The sequence below is a fragment of the Mobula birostris genome, chromosome 16 (genome assembly GCF_030028105.1).
Source record: "Mobula birostris isolate sMobBir1 chromosome 16, sMobBir1.hap1, whole genome shotgun sequence".
Taxonomy (NCBI): Eukaryota; Metazoa; Chordata; class Chondrichthyes; order Myliobatiformes; family Myliobatidae; genus Mobula; species Mobula birostris.
Window position 1 is genome coordinate 1,191,402 of NC_092385.1, and position 22,641 is coordinate 1,214,042.

The 22,641-nt window shown below is 42.8% G+C and overlaps 1 protein-coding gene across 2 annotated transcripts in view; it reads right to left on the reverse strand.

Moving 5' to 3' along the window:
• Nucleotides 1-2,108: 2,108 nt before the first annotated feature.
• The window catches only part of rft1 (RFT1 homolog), a 73,637-nt gene continuing 53,104 nt past the window's right edge, over nt 2,109-22,641 (reverse strand). For both annotated transcript variants that reach the window (XM_072280189.1, XM_072280190.1), the window contains exons 8-13: nt 21,659-21,709; nt 17,645-17,775; nt 15,937-16,081; nt 5,130-5,235; nt 3,664-3,913; nt 2,109-2,430 (exon numbers count right to left, since the gene is read on the reverse strand). In XM_072280189.1, the coding sequence (XP_072136290.1) occupies nt 2,257-2,430; nt 3,664-3,913; nt 5,130-5,235; nt 15,937-16,081; nt 17,645-17,775; nt 21,659-21,709 (857 nt within the window). In that variant the 3' untranslated portion in view covers nt 2,109-2,256. The remainder of the gene's footprint in view (nt 2,431-3,663; nt 3,914-5,129; nt 5,236-15,936; nt 16,082-17,644; nt 17,776-21,658; nt 21,710-22,641) is intronic.

The following is a 22,641-nucleotide window of genomic DNA, read 5'->3' on the forward strand; positions in this document are numbered from 1 at the left end:
TCTAACTTCCCACTAATTTTTGCTCTATTATATGCCCTCTCTTTGGCTTTGACTTCTCTTTTGGCCATGGTTGTGTCATCTTGCCACTAGATAACTTCTTTCCATTTGGGATGTATGTATCCTGTGCTTTCCAAATTACTTCCAGAAATACTAGCCATCGCTGCTCATCCCTGCCAGTATTCTTTTCCAATCTATTCTGGCCAACTTCTCTCTCATGTCTCTGTAATTCCCTTTACTCCACTCTAATACAGAAACATCTGACTTTTACCTTCTCCCTCTCAAACTGCCGGGTGAATTCTATCATTTTATGATCACTGTCTCCTAAGGGTTCCTTTACCTTAAGCTCTCTAATCAAATCTTGTACATTGCACAACATCCAATCCAGAATTGTCTTCCCCCAAGTGGCTCAATCACAAGCCACTCTAAAAAGCCATTCCATAGGCATTCTACAACTTCTCTCTCTTGGGATCCAGCACCAACCTGATTTTCCAAATCTACCTTTACAGAATCCTATTGAAGTCCCCCATGACTATCGTAACATTCCCCTTTTTACGTGCCTTTTCTATCTCCTATTGTTATTTGGGCCCCACATACTGGCTATTGTTCAATGCCCTGTATATTTCTGCCATTAGGGTCTTTTTCCCCCTTGCAGTTTCTTAACGTTACCCACAAGGATTCTGAATCTTCTGATCCCATCTGCTCTTTGCAAAGATTTAATTTCATTTTTTACCAGCAGAACCAGTCCACCCTCTCTGTCTACTTGCCTGTCATTTCAAAACAATGTGCATTCTTAGATTTAAGCTCCCAGCTATGATCTTCTTTCAGGCAAGACTCAGTGACGCCCACATCATACCTGCCAATCTCTAACCCTTGTTAGTAAAGAACCTATCAACGTCTGTTTTAAATATATCCAATGACCTAGCATCCGCACCCATTCATGACTATGAATTCCACAGATTCACCATCCTCTGGCTAAAGAAATTTCTAAAAGGACATCCTTCTAGTCTGACCCTGTGGGCTCAGGTCCTAGGCTCTGTCACTACTGCAAACAACTTCCCCACTTCAACACTCTCCAGGTCTTTCAATACTTAGTGGGTGGTCTTCTCCAGAGTTGGGGAATCAAGAACTAAAGGGCATGGGTTTAAGGTGAGACGGCAGAGACTTAACAGGACCCAAAATGACAACTCTTTAAATACAAAAGGGTCGTTGTATATAGAACGAGCCACCAGAGGAAATGGCTGAGGTAGGTACATTAATAATATTTAAAAGACAGGTCAGAGATTTAGAGAGATATGTGCAAAACAGAGACAAATTGGATTATCTAGATGGCAGACACAGAAGACTGAAGATGCTGAAGCTGCAACAACACAAACCTGTCCAAATGGAAGGTCCCAAGCTAAAATGTGGATTCTCCATGCTGTTTGTCCTGTGCTCTGTGCGTCATTTAGAAGGGACTATGGCTGGCATGGATCACTTTAGCCAAGAGGCTCGTTTCCATGCAGTAAGACTCTGACTAGTATTGGTGCAGTGTCTCTGTAGAACAAATCCATTCTTTTATCAGATGCTTTCCCAAAGTTTGGTGTGGGAAATGCAAAGCCTAGCAGATTAATTCATTGGCAGTATTTACAAGACAACCTCTAAAAAAGAAATGTTCATGAGCACCTCCTGTACCAGTGACAATTGAATCACCATCACCCAGACTTGCAAGCTAACAGTTTTTCAACAGTGACAATGGAACTGCCAACATCTTTCCACTAACTGCACAAGCAAGAGAATAGACACGTTGTAGCAAGCTGGATGTCAACAGGCATCAGGCTCTGTCCAATAAAGCCCACTTCAGCATGCCACATTATAAATTCTGCTAAATAAATGGCCTTGGCTCAGAGTTCAGAGACTGCCTCAAACAATACGTCGGTCTTCAACCTCAACAAAATACACACACACACAAAACAGACAAATACCTGTACATGCAGCATGAGTGTGCATGCATGCACACACACACGCACACAAATAGTCACATGCATAAATACATGCACAAAGACACACGTATTTGCACACACAGACATACATACATACACACACACACACACACACACACACACACAGGCTGAAAATTTCCAAGTGGTCAGTCTTTTATTCTCGTGGATTTTATACAGTTGACACACGGGGAATGGTGCATAAGAATCCAGTGCTTGGTCCCAGAGTGGAGTTGTCCAGTAAGTTGGACTGTCAGCATCAGCCTTTACACCATTGCTGTCAGTCCCATTTAAACATTTTGGCTTTGTCCTGAGAGAGGAAGTGACCTCTGATAAACTGAACAAGCTTGGGCTCCGAGAAGAAGATTGTGACAAGGACCGTGATTAAACAGAGTGCCCCAAACAGAATGTGAAGCGAGCGGAACATCAACCCTTGCCCACAGCATAACGTCACCTAAGAGGGAAAAAAAAAGAGGACAACTCACAAGAAAGCAGGAGACATAGTGTCAGCTTAACCAGTATGTCACAGTGCAAACAGAACCATAGAACTTTACAGCTGGAGGAGGCCTGAAAATTAATCAATATTACTCCAACCTATCCAACATGACACCACTTGAAGGAATGTAACATCCCTGCTGATCCCTGGAATTTCTGACAACGCTGCTTAAAGTGAATTTGGAATATTCATGGCAACCCTAATGAAGGGTCTCGCTCAAAATGTCAACTGTTGATTTCTCTCCATAGACGCTGCCTGACCTGCTGAGTTCCTCCAGCACTTTGTGTGTCATATTCAGGACCCTACAGAGTATCTGGTTCTCATGTCGGGGGCACATAGTGCACCAGCTCACCAAATGCTGCTGCCTGCCTCATCTCTGGTCACTTCTACCAAAGCCAATGTAAAAAGATACAAATACCATGGCAGAATGGTGAGGAGAGAACCAGCAGGTTTGTCCCTGCTGTTGGTTCACAAACTATGTGCCAGACTAAGTGTGGCACTGTGTCCTTCGCTTTCTCTGCTCCTGTCAAAGCTGGCCAGAACTTGCTTGGTTTTCCTCTTTGATGACACCATCTGATCCACCAGAACAAACCTGTGTTTCAGCTTTTATAAAGTCCTGCGCGTGTTCGCTCTCCAATTACCTTCATTAATATCTGACAGTGGGTCTCCAACTTACATCATCAGCTCTGTTTCTCTTTCCAAAGGTGCACCTGACCTGCTGAGTGTTTCCAGTGTTTTCTGTCTTTATTCCAGGTTTCTCTGCCTTGCCTATGCAAATGCCAGAGCTACAAAGGAAAACTTGCTGCTCTGTCCACCTGAATGCCACTTTCAGAGAACTATAGATTTAAATCCCAAGGTCTCTCTGGTCACCCCTATTTCCTAGTCCCATTCTTTTGTCTCTCTTCATTCTGAAACAAGAGCAGGGGTCTCATGCCACTTAAAAACTAACTTAACCTCCCCCTGCTCCACCCCCACCTCCCAATGTCACTCCAGACCTCAATGTGACAACAATCTGACTGTTCATAGTGGCCCCATCTCTCCAAACCGCTACCAAAGAACCAAACACCTTCCTTACTGCATTTTGAACATATCAATCGCCCATTGGTTTCTGTCACAACTCACACCATGTGACACAGAGCATTGGTACATTAAACAGTCCTGATATGTTTGAGCCCGTCCACCAGTACCTACCTGTGAGAGAACTGTCACTATTCCACTAGCAAGGTAGGCCAAGCATAAAGGTGCCGAGAGTTGGAGGCCTCTGAGGGGCCGATGTTCAGTGGGTCGGAAATAACAGCTGATGTACCGCAGACTGTGCATAATTCGCAATGCCATGTTCAAACAGTTTGCTAAAATAAACCCAACAGCTCCTTGCCACAGAGTTAAGCAATATGAAAGTCCAAGGAATGAAAGTGACAAGCCCAGCATCACAAAGTTATACCTTCAATCAAACAAATAAATATTAGTAAATTTCATAGACACACTTGTGTTTACTATAGAAACATTCTTGCTTTCACCGTTTAATAATTGGGACTTCGTGATACAGCTGTACAAATGCTTGTTAGGCCACATTTGGAATACTGTACAAAAGCCTGAAAGCACGCATCACCAGGTTCAAAGTCAGGTCCTATCCTGATGTTAAAAGACTATTGAACATTTCCCTAGTACAGTAAGATAGACTCTTGACCTTACAATCTAGTTATTATGATCTTGTCTACCGGCACTACACTTTCTATGTAATAGTAAAACTTAATTCTGTTATTATTTTATTTTGTACCTCATTGTAATGTTGTAATGAATTGATCTATATGAATGGTTTGCAAGACAAGTTTTCACTGCACCTTAGTACATGTGACAATAATAAACCTTTATTGTCCACCTGATCAATGCCTCTCATAATTTTAAACATTGCAGAAGAGATTTACCAGGATGATGTGGATACAATAGGGTCTTTTAAGAGACTCTCATAGGTACAAGGAGCTTAAAAAAAAGAGGGCTGTGTGGTAGGGTAATTCTATGCAGTTTCTTTCTAGAATAGGTTACATATTTGGCAAACATTGTGGGCCGAAGGGCCTGTAATGTGCTCAGATTTCTATGTTCTATGCCCAGATTGCAAAACATGCCTTATGAGGATAGACTGAGTGAGCTCAGGCTTTTCTCTTTGGAGTGAAGGAGAATGAGGGATGACTGATAAAGGTGTACACTGTACAAGATAAGAGGCATATGTTTATTGGCAGCTAGAGAGATTTTCCTACGGTGGAAATGACTAATACATACGCGCATAATTTTAGGATGACTGGAGGAAAGTACTGGGGGTGGGGGGCAATGTCAGAGATTTGTTTTATAACAGGGTATGTGCAGGGGTGGTGGTAGAGGCAAATACATTAGGGAAATTTACGAGATTCTTAGGTAGGCACATGGATGAAGAATTAGGAAAAAAGGCAGGCTTATCTTCTCCCGGAGTGTTGGATGGATACGAGGAGGAGCTGGATTGGGAAGATTCAGCCACCCAGAATACAACACTTTTGTGCCACTGATCATCAGAAATGCCTGAAAGGCCTATGCTTTAAGCATTCTTGCTTATTTTGCATCAGTGTACCTAGAGGTTTATTTAAATTGAGAATGAATGTAGCATTGGTAAAACTTGTATCACTCACCTGCCAACCTCCTCATTACTCATTACAGCAAATGTGAAACATTCTGTCACTCCATTAACAGCTATCAGCAACACATAGACACAATAACAACGCAAGAGACCTGGGCCTGGTGAGAAACACAGAATAGTTACAGCCTATGGTTCTCCTAAAATATCACCGTTTGCTACAAGCACAAGGGGTGCACAATGCCTTCTGATGCAACGTCAATGCAAGGATCGACAACAGAGCTGCAAGTGATCCAGCCCTCAGCCCAGGCTTTGAGTAGCTCCAGCTCTCATCTCACTAATGGTGGACAATATTACCCTTATTAAGGAAATCAAAAGGCAACTCAATCGTCATTAACAACTGCCTTCCATTTAAAATGCTCCTTTCACAATAAACCACTTGGATTAAAAGATTGTCAACATTTGACAAGTCGCAAAAGGAAGCTACAGGGACAGGATTGGTCACAGGTGATTTCAGGAGAAAAAGAAAGGCCGCCAGTGTAGAGGCAGAGAAGTTCAGGAAGGCAAGGCAGTGGATTTCTCTACATGGACTTTAGTAAGGCATTTGACAAAGTCCCGCATAGGAGGCTGGTCCAGAAGGTTTAGTTGCTTGACATTCAGGATGAGGTAGTAAATTAGATTACACATTGGTTTTGTGGGAGAAGCCAGTGAGTGGTAGTAGATGGTTGCCTCTCTGACTGCAGGCCTGTGTCTAGTGGGGTGCCGCAGGGATTGGCGGATGACCTGCGGATCATTCGGGAGAATGAGGAGATTATAGATCGTAGCTACAGGGAGGTAGTTACGCCAAAGGAGCAGAGGACAGGAAATTGGGTCACTGTCAGGCGAGGGAAGAGGAAAGGGCAGGCAAAGCAGGGTTCCCCTGTGGCCATTTCCCTCAACAACAAGTATACCGCATTGGATACTGTTGGGGGGGATGACTTACCTGGGACAAGCTGCAGCAGCTGGATCTCTGGCACTGAGTCTGGCTCTGCAGTGCAGAAGGGAGGGGGGAAAAGAGGAGAGCGGTAGTGATAGGGGACTCGATAGTTAGAGGTGCAGATAGAAGGTTCTGTGGTCGTGACAGAGAATCCAGGATGGTTTGTTGCCTCCCCGGTGCCAGGGTCAAGGATGCCTCTGATCGATTGCATGACATTCTGAAGTGGGAGGGTGACCAGCCAGATGTCGTGGTGCACATCGGTACCAATGACATAGCAAGGAAGAGTGAAGAGGTCCTGGAGAGTGAGTATAGAGAGCTTGGTAGGAAGTTGAAAAGCAGGACCTCAAGGGTGGTAATCTCAGGATTGCTACCTGTGCTAGGTGCCAGTGAGGGTAGGAATAGGATGCTCTGGAGGAGGAACAAGTGGCTGAGGAACTGGTGTAGGGGGCAGGGTTTCAGATTTCAGGATCATTGGGACCTCTTCTGGGGCAGGTGGGACCTGTACAAGAGAGACAGGTTACACTTGAACCACAGGGGGACCAATATCCTTTCAGGGAGGTTTGTTAGTGCTACTGGGGAGGCTTTACACTAGATTTGCAGGGGGATGGGAACCAGAGTGCCAGAGCTGACAGTGTGGCTGGGGTGAAAATAAATGATATTGAAAGTTTAAGCAAATCCACTGATAGAAAGGTTGTGAGTGGTGGTAAAAATCTTCTGAGGTGTATATATTTCAATGCTAGGAGTATTGCGGGGAAGGCGGATGAGTTGAGGGCGTGGATTGACACGTGGAATTATGATGTTGTAGCAATTAGTGAAACTTGGCTACAGGAGGGGCAGGACTGGCAGCTTAATATTCCAGGGTTCCGATGTTTCAGATGTGATCGAGGCAGAGGAATGAAAGGTGGGGGAGTAGCATTGCTTGTTAGGGAAAATATTACAGCAGTGCTCAGGCAGGACAGATTAGAGGGCTTGTCTACTGAGTCCTTATGGGTGGAGCTGAGAAACAGGAAAGGTATGGCCACATTAGTGGGATTGTATTACAGACCACCCAATAGTCAACGAGACTTGGAACAGCAAATCTGCAGAGAGATAGCAGGCAACTGCAGGAAACAAAGTTGTGGTGGTAGGGGATTTTAATTTTCCATACATTGATTGGGACTCCCATACTGTTAGGGGTCTAGATGGTTTAGAGTTTGTAAAATGTGTTTAGGAAAGTTTTCTAAATCAGTATATAGAGGGACCAACTAGAGGGGATGCAATATTGGATCTCCTGTTAGGAAGCGGATTAGGGCAAGTGACAGAAGTCTGTGTAGGGGAGCACTTTGGTTCCAGTGATCATAACACCATTAGTTTCAATTTGATCATGGACAAGGATAGATCTGGTCCTAGGGTTGAGGTTCTGAACTGGAAGAAGGCCAAATTTGAAGAAATGAGAAAGGATCTAAAAAGCGTGGATTGGGACAGGTTGTTCTCTGGCAAAGATGTGATTGGTAGGTGGGAAGCCTTCAAAGGGGAAATTTTGAGAGTGCAGAGTTTGTATGTTCCTGTCAGGATTAAAGGCAAATTGAATAGGAATAAGGAACCTTGGTTCTCAAGGGATATTGCAACTCTGATAAAGAAGAAGAGGGAGTTGTATGAAATGTATAGGAAACAGGGGGTAAATCAGGTGCTTGAGGAGTATAAGAAGTGCAAGAAAATACATAAGAAAGAAATCAGGAGGGCAAAAAGAAGACATGAGGTTGCCTTGGCAGTCAAAGTGAAGGATAATCCAAAGAGCTTTTACAAGTATATTAAGAGCAAAAGGATTGTAAGGGATAAAATTGGTCCTCTTGAAGATCAGAGTGGTCGGCTTTGTGCGGAACCAAAGGAAATGGGGGAGATCTTAAATAGGTTTTTTGCGTCTGTATTTACTAAGGAAGCTGGCATGAAATCTATGGAATTGAGGGAATCAAGTAGTGAGACCATGGAAACTGTACAGATTGAAAAGGAGGAGGTGCTTGCTGTCTTGAGGAAAATTAAAGTGGATAAATCCCCGGGACCTGACAGAGTGTTCCCTCGGACCTTGAAGGAGACTAGTGTTGAAATTGCGGGGGCCCTGGCAGAAATATTTAAAATGTCGCTGTCTACAGGTGAAGTGCCGGAGGATTGGAGAGTGGCTCATGTTGTTCCGTTGTTTAAAAAAGGATCGAAAAGTAATCCAGGAAATTATAGGCCGGTGAGTTTAACGTCAGTAGTAGGTAAGTTATTGGAGGGAGTACTAAGAGACAGAATCTACAAGCATTTGGATAGACAGGGGCTTATTAGGGAGAGTCAACATGGCTTTGTGCGTGGTAGGTCATGTTTGACCAATCTGTTGGAGTTTTTCGAGGAGGTTACAAGGAAAGTGGATGGAGAGAAGGCAGTGGATATTGTCTACATGGACTTCAGTAAGGCCTTTGACAGGGTCCCACATGGGAGGTTGGTTAGGAAAATTCAGTCGCTAGGTATACATGGAGAGGTGGTAAATTGGATTAGACATTGGCTCAATGGAAGAAGCCAGAGAGTGGTGGTAGAGAATTGCTTCTCTGAGTGGAGGCCTGTGACTAGTGGTGTGCCACAGGGATCAGTGCTGGGTCCATTGTTATTTGTCATCTATATCAATGATCTGGATGATAATGTGGTAAATTGGATCAGCAAGTTTGCTGATGATACAAAGATTGGAGGTGTAGTAGACAGTGAGGAAGGTTTTCAGAGCCTGCAGAGGGACTTGGACCAGCTGGAAAAATGGGCTGAAAAATGGCAGATGGAGTTTAATACTGACAAGTGTGAGGTATTGCACGTTGGAAGGACAAACCAACGTAGAACATACAGGGTTAATGGTAAGGCACTGAGGAGTGCAGTGGAACAGAGGGATCTGGGAATACAGATACAAAATTCCCTAAAAGTGTCGTCACAGGTAGATAGGGTCGTAAAGAGAGCTTATGGTACATTAGCCTTTATTAATCGAAGTACTGAGTATAAGAGCTGGAATGTTATGATGAGGTTGTATAAGGCATTGGTGAGGCCGAATCTGGAGTATTGTGTTCAGTTTTGGTCACCAAATTACAGGAAGGATATAAATAAGGTTGAAAGAGTGCAGAGAAGGTTTACAAGGATGTTGCCGGGACTTGAGAAACTCAGTTACAGAGAAAGGTTGAATAGGTTAGGACTTTATTCCCCGGAGCGTAGAAGAATGAGGGGAGATTTGATAGAGGTATATAAAATTATGATGGGTATAGATACCAGTTTCCCCCGGGATTAATAAAGTATGACTATGACTATGACAACGACTACGACATAAGGATCTGCAACAGAAAAATGGCAGATGGAATTTAATGCAGACAAGTCCAAGGTTTTGTACTTCGGTAGGACCAACCAGGGTAGTATAACAGTGAATGGTAGGGCACTGTCGAGTATGGTAGAACAAAGGGATCTTGGAGTACAGGTATATAATTCGTTGAAAGTAGCGTCAGAGGGTGATGGCTTTTTGGCACATTGGCCTTCATAAATCAATGTATTGAGTACAGACCAGCATCTGCAGATTTTCTCTTGTTTGCTATTGAGTACAGAAGACAGAATGTTGTATTAAAGTTATACAGTACAAGATGTTGGTGAGGCCTAATTTGGAGTATTGTGTGCAGTTTTGGTCACCTACTATAGGAAAGATGTTAAAAAAGGTTGAAAGAGTGCAGAATTACTAACACAAGAGGGCACAGTTTTAAGGTGCTTGGAAGTAGGTAGAGAGAGATGTCAGGAGTAAGTTGTTTTATGCAGAGTGGTGAGTGTGTGGAATGGGCTGCCTGCGAAGGTGGTGGAGGCAGATACGATAGGGTCTTTTAAGAGACTCCCTTATAGGTACATGGAGCTTAGAAAAATAGAGGGCTATGAGTAACCCAAGGTAATTTCTAATGTAAGTACATGTTCGGCACAGCATTGTGGGTCGAAGGGCCTGTATTGTGTTGTAGGCTTTCTACGTTTCTAGAAAGATGTTGCTGGGACTGGAGAACCTGAGTTATAAGGAAAAATTGAATAGGTTAGGCCTGTATTCTTTAGAACATCGAAAACTGAGAGGAGATTTGATAGCGGTATACAAAATTATGAGGGGTATAGATAGGGTAAATCCAGGTAGGCTTTTTCCACTGAGGTTGGGTGGGATTACAAGCAAAGGGCATGGGTTAAGAGTGAAAGGTGAGAAGTTTAAGGGGAACATGAGGGGAAACATCTTCACTCTGAGGATTGTGAGAATGTGGAATCAGCTGCCAGGTCAAGTGGTCCATGCGACCTCAATTTCGAAGTTTAAGAGAATTTTGGATTGGTACATGGATAGCAGGGATATGGAGGGTTACGGTCCTCGTGCAGGTTGATGAGAATAGACAGTTTAAATAGTTTTGGCATGGACTAGATGGGCCAAAGGGCCTGTTTCCATGCTGTTCTTCTCTATGATGCTATGTGAACTTTGCGAGAGGGCATTGAAATCATGGTAATCTAGGTGAAACAATTCAACTCAAGCTAGAGCTGTTGGGGAGGGTTTAAACTAATTTGGCAGGGGCATGGGATCAGAGTGACAAGGCTGAGGATGGTGAAGTTGTAGTGAGACTGTGAGCAAGGATAGGCAGAAAAAAAGGCATAAGTTACAGTCAGTAGGATGAGCTGAAGTGTAACACGGATGCAAAATCAAGAAGGGTGATGAATACAGGACTGAAGGTGTTATATATGAATGCACACACTACATATTAAGGTAGTTGATCTTGTAGCACAATTAGAGATAGGCAAGAATGATGTTGTAGGCATCACTGAGTCGTGACTGAAAAAAGATCATAGTTGGAAGCTTAACATTCAAGGATGCACATTGTATCGAAAGGTCAAGAGGTAGGCAGAGGGTAGGGTGCCTCTGTTGATAAAAAATGAAAACAAATCCTTAGAATGAGGTGACACAGAACTGGAAGATGTAGGAACCTTGTGGGAGGAGTTAAGAAACTGCAAAGGTAAAAAAAGACCCTGGTGGGAGTTATATACAGGCCTCCAAACAGCAGCAAGGATATAGGTTGTAAATTACAACAGGAGATAGAAAAGGCATGTAAAAAGGGCAATGTTACGATAGTCGAGGGGGTTTCCAAAACCCAGGTAAACTGGGAAAATCTGGTTGGTGCTGGATTGGGAAAGGGAATCTGTCAAATGCCTATGAGATAGCTTTTTAGAACAGCTTGCAATTGAGCCCACTTGGGGAAAAGCATTTCTGGATTGGGTACTATGCAATGATCCAGATTTCATTAGGGAGCTTAAGGTAAAGGAAACGTTAAGAGGCAGTGATCATAATGCATCCTGCTGCTTGACTGGGTTATCTAAAGTCAGATGTATGAACATTAGAGTGGAGTAAAGGAGTTGAAGGAGCATAAGAGAAGAGCCAGCCAAAGTTGATTGGAAGGGCACACTACTAGGGATGACAGCAGAAAAGCAACTGCCAGAGTTTCTGGGAGAAATTCAGAAGGCACAAAATAGATATACTTTATACTTTGTCACCAAACAATGGGTACTGGAATGTACAATCATCACAGTGATATTTGATTCTGCATTTCACACTTCCAGGATTACAAATATTAAATATTAAAAAGTTAAAATTAGTAAATATTAAAAATTTAAATTATAAATCATAAATAGAAAATAGAAAAATGGGAAGTAAGGTAGTGCAAAAAAAAAAAAACCAAGAGGCAGGTCCGATATTTGGAGGGTACAGCCCAGATCCGGGTCAGGATCCGTTCAGCAGTCTTATCACAGTTGGAAAGAAGCTGTTCCAAAATCTGGCCGTATGAGTCTTCAAGCTCCTGAACATTCTCCCGGAAGGAAGAGGGATGAAAAGTGTGTTGGCTGGGTGGGTCGTGTCCTTGATTATCCTGGCAGCATTGCTCCGACAGCATGCGGTGTAAAGTGAGTCCACGGACGGAAGATTGGTTTGTGTGATGTGCTGTGATATGTGATATATCCCAAAGATGAAATATTCTAAAGGGACGATAACTCAACCGTGGCTGACAAGGGAAGTTAAAGACAGCATAAAAGCAAAAGAGGGCATATAACAAAAAGTAGTGGGAAGTGAGAGGATTCGGAAACTTTTAAAAACCAACAGGGAAGAAGGCCAAGGAAAGGGCATATAAGGTAGCAAAAGTGAATGGGAAGTTGGATGATTGGGAAGTGTTTAAAATCCAACAAAAGGCAACTAAAAAAGCTATAAGAAGGGAAAAGATGAAATATGAGAGCAAACTAGCCAATATTTATATTTAAAGCAGGATACTGACTGTTTTTCGGTTTTATAAAGAGTAAAGAGTAAAAGGGAGCTGAGAGTTGATATTGGACCACTGTAAAATGATGCTGGTGAAGTAGTAATGGGGGACAAAGAAATAGCTGATGAACTTCATGGGTATTACATCAGTCTTCACTGTGGAAGACACTAACAGTGTGCTAGAGGCTTGTGAGTGTCAGGGAGCAGGAGTGAGTGCCATTGCTATTACAAAGGAAAAAGTGCAAGGCAAACTGAAAGGTCTTAAGGTGGATAAGTCACCTGGACCAGATGGACTACATCCCAGAGTCCTAAGAGAAGGCTGAAGAGATAACTGATGCATTGGTCATGATCTTACAGAATCACTTGATTCTGGCATGGTCCCAGAGGGCTGGAAAATTGCAGATGTCACTGAAGGAAGGCAAAAGAAAGGTAATTATAGGCCAGTTAGCCAAACATCAATGGTTGGGAAAGTGTTGGAGTCTATTATTAAGGATGAGGTTTCAGGATACTTGGAGACTAATGATAAAATAAGTCAAAGTCAGCATGGTTTCAGTAAAGGGAAATCTTGCCTGACAAATCTGTTAGAGTTCTTTGAGGAAGTAACAAGCAGGATGGACAAAGGAGAGGCAGAGGATGTCATTTACTTGGATTTTCAGAAGGCATTTGATAAGGTGCCTCACATGAGGCTGCTTAACAAGATAAAATAGCTGACAGGCAGGAAGCAGTGAGTGGGAATGAAGGGGGCCTTTTCTGGTTAGCTGCCAGTGATTAGTGTTGTTCCTTAGGGGGTCAGTATTGGGACTGCTACTTTTCACATTGTTTGTCAATGACTTAGATCATGGAGTTGATGGCTTTGTGGCAAAGTCTGATAAAAGTATTACTGAGGAAGCAATGCAATTGCAGCAGGACTTAGACAAATTGGAATGATGGGTAAAAAAATGGCAGGTGAAATGGCATGATAATGCATTTTGTTAAAAGGAACAACAGTGCAGACTATTACCTAAATGGGGAAAAAGTTCAAGCATTAGACGTGTAGAGGGACTTGGGAGTCCTCGTGCAAGACTCCCAGGTTAGTTTACAGGTTAAGTCTGTGGTAAAGGCGGCAAATGTAATGTTGGCAGTTATATCAAGGGGAATAGAATATAAAAGCAAACAAATAATGCTGCGGCTTTATAAGACACTAGGGAGACCGCACTTTGAATATCGTCAACCGTTTTGGGCCCCATATCTCAAAAAGGATGTGTTGTCATTGGAGATAGTCCAGAGGAGGTTCATGAGGATGAATCTGGGAATGAAGGGGTTAACATATGAGGAATGTCTGGCAGTTTTGGGTCTGTACTCACTGGAATATAGAAGAATGAACGGGAATTTCATTGAAACCTACTGAATGTTGAAAGGATGTGGATATTTTCTATGGTGGGGGTACCCAGAACTAGAAGGCACAGCCTCAAAATTGAGGGCCGACCTTTTAGAACAGAGGCAAAGAGGAATTTTTTTAGCCAAAGAGTAGTGGATATGTGGAATGCTCTGCCACAGACTGTGGTGGAGTCCATGTCCGTGAGTATATTTAAAGTGGAAGTTGATAGTTTCCTGATTGGTCAGGACATCAAAGGATTTGGCAAGAAGGCAGGTGTATGGGGTTGAGTAGGATCTGGGATCAGCCATGATGGAATGGCAGAGTAGACTCCAGTGCCCTAATTCTGCTCCCATGTCTTATAGTCTAACAGAAAGTATCTGGAAAAAAGCCACAAGGAGAGAAAACTTGAAATACGATGGTAAGCTAGCCAATCATATAAAAGAGGATCCAAAAAGTTTTATCAGATATATAATGAGGAAAAGACATGTGAGAGTGGATATAGGACCACTGGAAAATGACACTGGAGAGTAATGGGGGGGAAAAAGAAATGGTGGATGAGCTTATTAAGCATTTTGCATCATTTTTCACTGTGAAAAACACAAGCAGTGTGCCAGAAATTCGAGAGTGTCAGGGCAGAAGTGAGTGTTGTTGCTATTATCAGGTAGAAAACGCTTGGGAAGATCAAAGATCTCAAGGTAGATAAGTTACCTGGACCAGATGGACTACATCCCAGCATCCTAAAAGAGGTAACTAAAGAGACTGTGGAGACATTAGTAATGATCTTTCAAGAATCACTAGATTGCGGAATGGTTCCTGGAAAATTGACACTGTCATTCTGCTCTTTAAGAAGAGAGGTAGGCAAAAGAAAGGAAACCAAACGCCAGTTAGCCTGACTTCAGTGTTGGGAAGATGTTGGAGTACATTATTAAGGATGAGGTTTCAGGGTATTTGGGTGCACATGATTTTAAAAAAAGACCAAAGTCAGTATGGTTTCCTTAAGGGAATATCTTGCCTGACAAATCTGTTGGAATTCTTTCAGGAAATAACAGGCAGGATAGACAAAGAAGGGTCCTGCTGAAGGGTCACAGCCGGAAACGTCGACTGTATTCTTTTTCATAGATACTGCCTGGCCTGCTAAGTTCCTCCAGCATTTTGTGTGTCTTGCTTGCATTTCCAACATCTGCACATTTTCCCTCGTTTGTCAGTAGGTGTGGTTCAGTTGGATTTTCAGAAGGCTTTTGACAGGGTGCCAGACATAAGGCTGCTTAACAAGGTAAGAGACAATGGTATTACAGGAAAAATAATAGGATGATAATGGCTGATTGGCAGGAGGCAAAGAATTGGAGAAAGGGGGGCCATTTCTGGTTGGCTGCCGATGATTGGTGACGTTCCCCAGGGGCCAGTGTTGAGACGACTTCTTTTCATGTTATATGTCAATGATTTGGATGATTGAATTGATGACTTTGTAATCAAGCTTGCAGGCAATACCTCATATCATAGGTGGAGGGACAGGTAGTGATGAGGAAGCAGGTAAACTGCAGAAGAACTTAAAACAGATTAGGAGAACGGGCAAAGAAGTGGCAGATGGAATACAGTGTAGGGAAATGCATGTTGGTAGAAGGAATAAAGATAGAGACTATTTTCCAAATGGGAAGAAAATTAAAAATCAGAGCTGCAAAGGGACTTGGGAGTCCTTGTGCAGCATTCCCTTAAGGTTAATTTGCAGGTGGAGTTGGTGGTAAGGAAGGGAAATGCAATGTTAGTCATCATTTCGACAGGACTAGAATATAAGAGCAAGGATGTAATGCTGAGGCCTTATGAGGCATTAGTTAAACCACACTGGAGTATTGTGAGCATTTTGGCACCTTATCCAAGAAAGGATGTGCTATCAAAAGATTCAAAGGAGTTTCATGAAATGCTTATATAAGTGTTCAATTGCTCAGGGCCTGTACTTGCTGGAGTTTAGAAGAATGGGGTGGGGGGGATCTCATTCAAACTTGCCAAATAGTGAATATATAGATAAAATGGACGTGGAGTGGGTGTTTCCTGTCATAGGAGAGTTTAGAACCAGAGGGATGTCTCAGAATAGAGGGCCATCTATTTCAGAGATGAGGACGAATTTCTGAGCAAGGGGTGTTATAAAATGTCAATTTATAGCAAATTAAAGATCATAGGAACTCTTCTGGTGAAGCAGCACAAATTGAACCTCAAAGGTTAATATGTCCTGGTTAATATACCTGGTCCAGAGCTGAGCATTGATCCACCGTAGATATCCAGTGCCAATTCAGAATAGGAATAGCCAAAAACAGAGATAGTCACTCCAATTAGTAGAACGAGCTTTAGAAGCATCTTCAGAACAATTGCTGCGAGATGAACTTCTTCCTATCAACCATAATAAATTCAGAACAAATTGGTTTTGAGATTAACCCAAATTTCTCTTCTCTCTACATCTCAAGGAATCTCTTTTGCACCATCTCTGCCTTATTGGAAAGGCAGAGACTGATAAGAAATATCATAGAACATACAATAGTATAGCACAGAAATAGGCCTTTGGCCCACGGTGTTTGTGTTGACCATGATGCTAAACCAAATTAATCCCATCTGCCACTCCCTGTCTGTTCATGCACCTCTTTAAATGGTTCTTAGTTTTTGCTGACATATCTGCTTCCACCAATCTTCCTGGCATCCTACCACTCTGTGTAAAAGAAACTTACCTTGCAAATCTCTTTTAAATTTAGAATTTAAAATTTATTTAAATATTACATCCATCCCACAATGTGAGGGAGTGAAAATCTTTGCATTATGACTCCATTGCAATGTACAGACATGGTAATTTAAAAGTCTGATGGCTTGTAGAAAGAAACTGTCCCATAGCCTGTTGGCCCTGGCTTTAACACTGCAGTAGCATTTGCCAGACGGAAGCAGCCGAAACAACTTATGGTTGGGTGACTGGTGTCCCCGATGATCCTCCAGGCCTCCTTTCTGCACCTGCTGCTATAAATGTCCTCAGGGAAGTTCACATCCACAGATGCTCTGGGCTGTCTGTACCACTCTCTGCAGTGGCCAGCGATCAAGGTTGGTGCAGTTCCCGAACCAGGCGGTTAGTATGCTCTCAATGATGCCCCTGTAGAAGGTCTTGAGGATTTGGGGGCCTATGCTGAACGTCTTCAGTCGCCTGATAGGCGCTGCTGTGCCTCTTTTGCCACAAAGCCGGTGTGTACAGTGCAGGTGAGATAATCGGTGACGTGTATACCAAGGAACTTGAAACTACTCACCCTCTCAATGGCAGACCCATTGCTGTTGATCAGGCTGAGCCTGTCTCCATTCCTCATGTAGTCTACAATCAGCCCTTTTGATTTTTGGACACTGAGGGAGAGGTTGTTGCCTCTGCACCACTGTGCTGGTGCTTGTATTTATAGTGAAGTATGGTGTCCTTTATGAGTTTGTATTTTAGAGTAAGACCTTGATAAATGATGTTTGCCACTTGATTGTGCCCTTGTAAGTAAACAGATTGAGTTAAACTGCTGCAGGGTTAGAATCTAGGAACCTGGACCCCAAGATTCCTCTGTTCCTCCAGAGTGCATTAAAGGATATCTGAAAGGTAAGCTTTTCACATAGAGGAAGGTGTACATTTGGAATGGGCTGCCAAAGGTAGTGGTAGAGGCAGATACAACTACATTTAAAAAGCATTGGGATGTGTGCTTGGCTAGGAAAGGAGTAGAAGTATATGGATCTAATTCAGGCAAATGGGATCACTGTAGTTAGGAACCATTGTATGTATAGACAAGTTGGGCTGAGAGGCCTATTTCTGTGGCATATCAACGCTAAGGTTCCATGAAATGCCCATTTTGTGACAATTGGTAAATTTTTTAAAAAAGTCATCACCAACACTCCTGTCTTATCCTCAGGAGTGGTATAGCCAAATATATTTTATAATTACAATACCTCTCTCTGGTGCCTTGTTTCCTTCCCTCGTTCAAGAACGCTAGCGAAGAAAATGTAGAAACTTTCTTCAATGGGAAGAAAGAGGAACCTTGCCACCAGTGAGCCCAAATTATTCACAATGTCATAGACACCTGCACAAGAAACGCTCGATCAGTCACTAGCCAGACTGGATTTGCATTTGTCTATAACTTTCCTGGGTACAACTTCAACTATAAGAGCAATCTGCAGGAAGGGGCATCTTGAAGATGAGGGGGTCTAGATGTAGAGAAAGAGGGTGTTGATGGGTTGAGATGGCCATGGACAAGGAAGTTCACTGGGAGTCTTGTGGTAGATGAGAGAGTCACAATGCATCCAACGAAATGTGGGGAGAAAGAGGCATGGGGAAAGCAGCAAATTACTCCAGAAAGCTTGGGAATAATGTGAGGATTCTGCAAGAAATTGGTTCTTTGAAGTGGCATAGCCGGGGGTGGGGGGAGTAGTGGGGATAAGCTTAAACTACCTATTAAATGCTCCCAATGGCGTGTCTCAAATACCCTCTCATAACCAGGTGTCCAGCTCCTGGCTTTCATGTGTGGCTTAGCTACTAAGTCCAGCAGAACCGTTTCTACTGATAGGAGAAGGGGCGAAGGCGGGTTAATGCTGCCTGAAAACCAATCCCTTCGGGCAGATGGGGCTCATTAGCTGTGGTTGGCAGTTCATCTAAGAGAACGAAAATTCTGATCTCAAACCTCCGCCGCCTTGCGGCTGGACCCACTCATGGGGAAGGCTTTGGGAGTAAACCCAGAGGAAAGAGCGGAGCTAGAGTCCGTAAAGCAGTCCTACATTGAGTTCAATGCTGACTGGAAACTCCTGAGATGCCGCTGGTGTCAAAATGTATCATTCTCTGCTGTTCCTTTGGATTCATCAACTGTGTAGAGAGAGGAAGCCTCCTGCATGGGCAACAGATTGCTCTCCATATCATACTGCCCTGGCTTGTACATCAACTTTGACATAGACAGCTAGGACGCAGCATCCATGGTCAATTTTGACCAACAGAGGGCCACCACCAACAACAAATTGGTACTTATCCTGATTGGTCAGAGTAGTTTTTGTCTGCCGACTATAGTCCAATTTTTTGATGTAAATTACTGTCCATCACTACTATCCTAAAAAGCTGGACCCATCTAAACTCTGCACTGTGAGTAAAGAGGCAGCAGTCTTCACATACCAGCTCCAAAATTATAGTTCAGCCAATCAATGGGTTCCACCAGGGCATGCATTAATTATCTGTAGGATACTTATCTTATTCACATGCTTTTTAGGATTGTGTTCCCTCCATCGTAATGACCCTGCATCCCCTCACTGGATGCACTGTACCCAGCCTCCTTCACCATGACCAACCAACCCCAAAAATGACACTCAATTCCTCATTTTCTAACCACAATGATTCCCTTCTGCTCATCCCAATCACAGTAACCCCCTGTCCCACTTCCACATACAGACTTGCTCTGTCCAAACCAACTATCCTTCCCCTACCTTAGCTTCGGCAATAAGAGGATTAATCTGGTGCTTGGGTGACTGCAATTGGGGGAATTGATGTTCCATGGGGACCAGTGAATGATTAGATTTGGATGTGGATGTAGGAGGTATATCAGCAAGCTTGCAGATGACACTAGGACTGGCAGAGTTGTTCACAGTGTGATTGTAGTCTTAAGCTACAGGGTGCTATTAATGTGTTGGTGAAATGCGCTGAGAAATGGCATATGGAGTTTAACCTAGATAAATGTGAGGTGACGCATTTTGTGAGTATTACTGAGGCAAGAACATACACCATGAATGGTAAGATACATAGTAGTGTAGAGGAACAGAAGGACTTCGAAGTACACATCCAAATATCCTTGAAGGTTGCAGTGCAGTAGACAATATGTTAAAAAGACATATGGAGCACTAGGCTTCACTAACTGGGGCACTGAAATTGGAGGGAATGCACTAACTTTATAGAACATACACCTCATGTGGAGTATTATGTGCAGTCCTGGTCACCATATTAATGGAAATATGTGATAGCCCTAGAGACGGTGCAGAGGAGATTCACCAAGATGTTGCCTGGGATGGAGCATAGAGCATGAAGAGGCTAAGCCAATTTTCCTTGGAGAAAAGACCTTTGTTTAAAGAGAATTTGAAAACCTTTTATAAATATATTAGAAGGAAGAGTATAGCTAGGGAAGGAGTAGGTAAGTTCAGGAAGAAATGTGTGGAGTCAAGGGTTAGAAACGAGTGCTATATTAATACTTCTCATCAGTATTCCACAGGGAGGAGGATGTGAAAGATGGGGAGTTAGGGAGGGGTATGCTGATATTCTGAAACATGTTTCTATCAGGTGGGAGAGGGTTAAAGATATTGACACATATTCAGGTGAACAAATACCCAGGGCCTGATGGGGAGCAAGGAAGGAGCTAATGCTGTCCCTTTATTCAAAAAGTCCAGCAGGGATACAACAGGAAAATACAGGGCGGAGAGCCTCATAACAATAATGTGGAAATCATTGGAAAACATTTTAAGGGACAGAATTTCTGTTAATTTGGAAAGCCAGGGATTGATTAGGAGAAGTCAAGATAGTATAAACACAAAAATTCTGCAGATGCTGGAAATACAGGATAACACATACAAAATGCTGGAGGAACTCAGCAGGTCAGGCAGCATCCATAGAAAGGAATAAACAGTTGATGTATCGGACAAAACTGGTGAAGGTCCTGATAAAAGGTCTTGGCCTAAAACATTGATTTGCCTGGATTTCCAACAGCTGAAGAATCTCATATGTTTGTGGACTGATTAATAAGTTTGCTGATGATGCAAAAATTGTTGTAGTAGTAAACAGCAAAAATTATGATAGGATACAGAGGGATGTACTGCAGATCAGTTGGAAAGAAGGGTGAAGTAGTAACAGATGAAATTTAAGCCAAACAAGTGTGAGGAAATGCAATCTGAGACATCAAATAATAACAAGACATGCACAGTGAATGGCAGCAACCTTGGGAGTGTACAGAGGGACCCGGGAGTACAAACTGATACCTCTCTGAAAATGGAAACACAGATGTTTTGGCAAAGAAGAAGGCATTCTTGCCTTCTTAGGCTCAGACACTGTGTAGAGTGTTGGCATGTCACACTGCAGCTGCACAAAACATTGGTTAGACCACATGTGGAATATTGTCTACTTATCTAGCCTCCACACTACAGGAAGTATGTAGTACCATTAAAAAGAGTATAGAAGAGATTCACCAGGATTCCACTTGGAATGGAGGGCTAAGTTTATTTTCATCGAATATAGGAATTTTAGGAATGGCCTTACAGAGGCTCATGAAATTATGAGGAGCATACATATGGAAGATAATTAGTCTTTTTCTTAGGATGGGGTGTGGGTGTTGTAATGCTAGAGGGCATGGGTTTAAGATGAGTGAGGAGACTTTTGAAAGCAATTTGAGTTGAAAGATTTTCCACACCAAAGATGGTGGGTATATGGAAAGAGTTACAAAGGGAAGTGCCAGAGATAGATACAATTTCAACATTTAATAGACACTCAGATAGGAATGGAGTAGGGGTATTCAGGCCTAAGGCAGGCACTTGGTATCAGCATAGATATAGTCATCTTGATTGGTAGAAACAAATTGGGCCGAATGACCTCTTTTCAGGCTGGGATGACCCTATGACCAACAAGCCTTCCTCCACACTCCGTATCTCACCATAGGTCTCTCTGTAACCCCTCTGCCTCTGTCTCCCCCAACTTACAAACAAAGCCAGGAGCTCCCCCCCCCCCCCCCCCGCATAATGCCTACAGAGGGTGGTGGCTCAGATTAGATGCAAATCCCTGAAATCCAGGGCTGAGTAACTGCAGCATTAACACCCTGCCAGACCAGTGCTGATCACTGCCTCGGTAAAACAGAGATATACTGTCAACAATGCCCCAGGTACTTTCATAACAAAATATGTCAAATTAAACTGAATAAATAAAACATGCCAAGAAAACAACAGACACACCTTGTTCGCCAAAATTTAGTATGTTGAGAAATGTCATGAGGTATCGTTCACCTGCAATAAAACCACAGCATCAGTTAGAGTAAGAACAGCTTAACCCAATTGTTGCTAGTCTTCCTGTAACTTCTTCCTAGTTCAGCTTACATCGTCGACCATCATAGAACATAAAACAGTACAGCACAGTACAGACCTTTCATCCCATGACATTGTGTCGACCTATATAAACTTACTTCACATTTAATCTAAACCCTCCATTCTACACAGCCCATAACCCTCCGTTTTTCTTACATCCATGCACTTATTTCAGAGTCTTTTAAATGTCCTCGATGTATTTGCCTCTATCACCACCCCTGGCAGTGACTTCATGCCACCTCCACTCTGAGTAAGAAAGCCTACCTCTGACATCACCCTAAACTTTCCTTCACTCACAATAAAAGCATTAAGTATTGGCCATTGCTAACCTGGGAAAAGTGTGTTGGCTGTCAATTCTATCTATGCCTTTCACATACACCTCTATCAAGTCACCTCTCAACTTCTGTCACCAAGTTCTAGGTCACTCAATCTATCCTCATATAACATATATTTGTATTGGTTTATTATTGTCACATGCATGGAGATAGAGTGAAAAGCTTGTCTTGCATACTGTTCATACAGATCAAATCATTACACAGTGCATTGAGGGGGAACAAGGTAAAACAATAACCATGCAGAATAAAGCGTAAAAGCTGTAAGTTCAATGCAGGTAAATAATAAAATGAAAGATCGTAATGAGGTAAATTGTGAGGTCAAGAGTTCAGACTACCATACAAGAGGTCTGTTTGGGAGTATGATAACCGCAGGACAGAGCCTGGTGGTACAATTTTCCATGCTTTTGTACCTTCTGCCCAATGGTGAGGGGAAACGGGAGAATGTTTAGGATGGGTGGGATCTTTGACTATGCTTTCTGCTTTTCTACTGAGGTAGTGAGAAGTATAGACAAGAGTCCA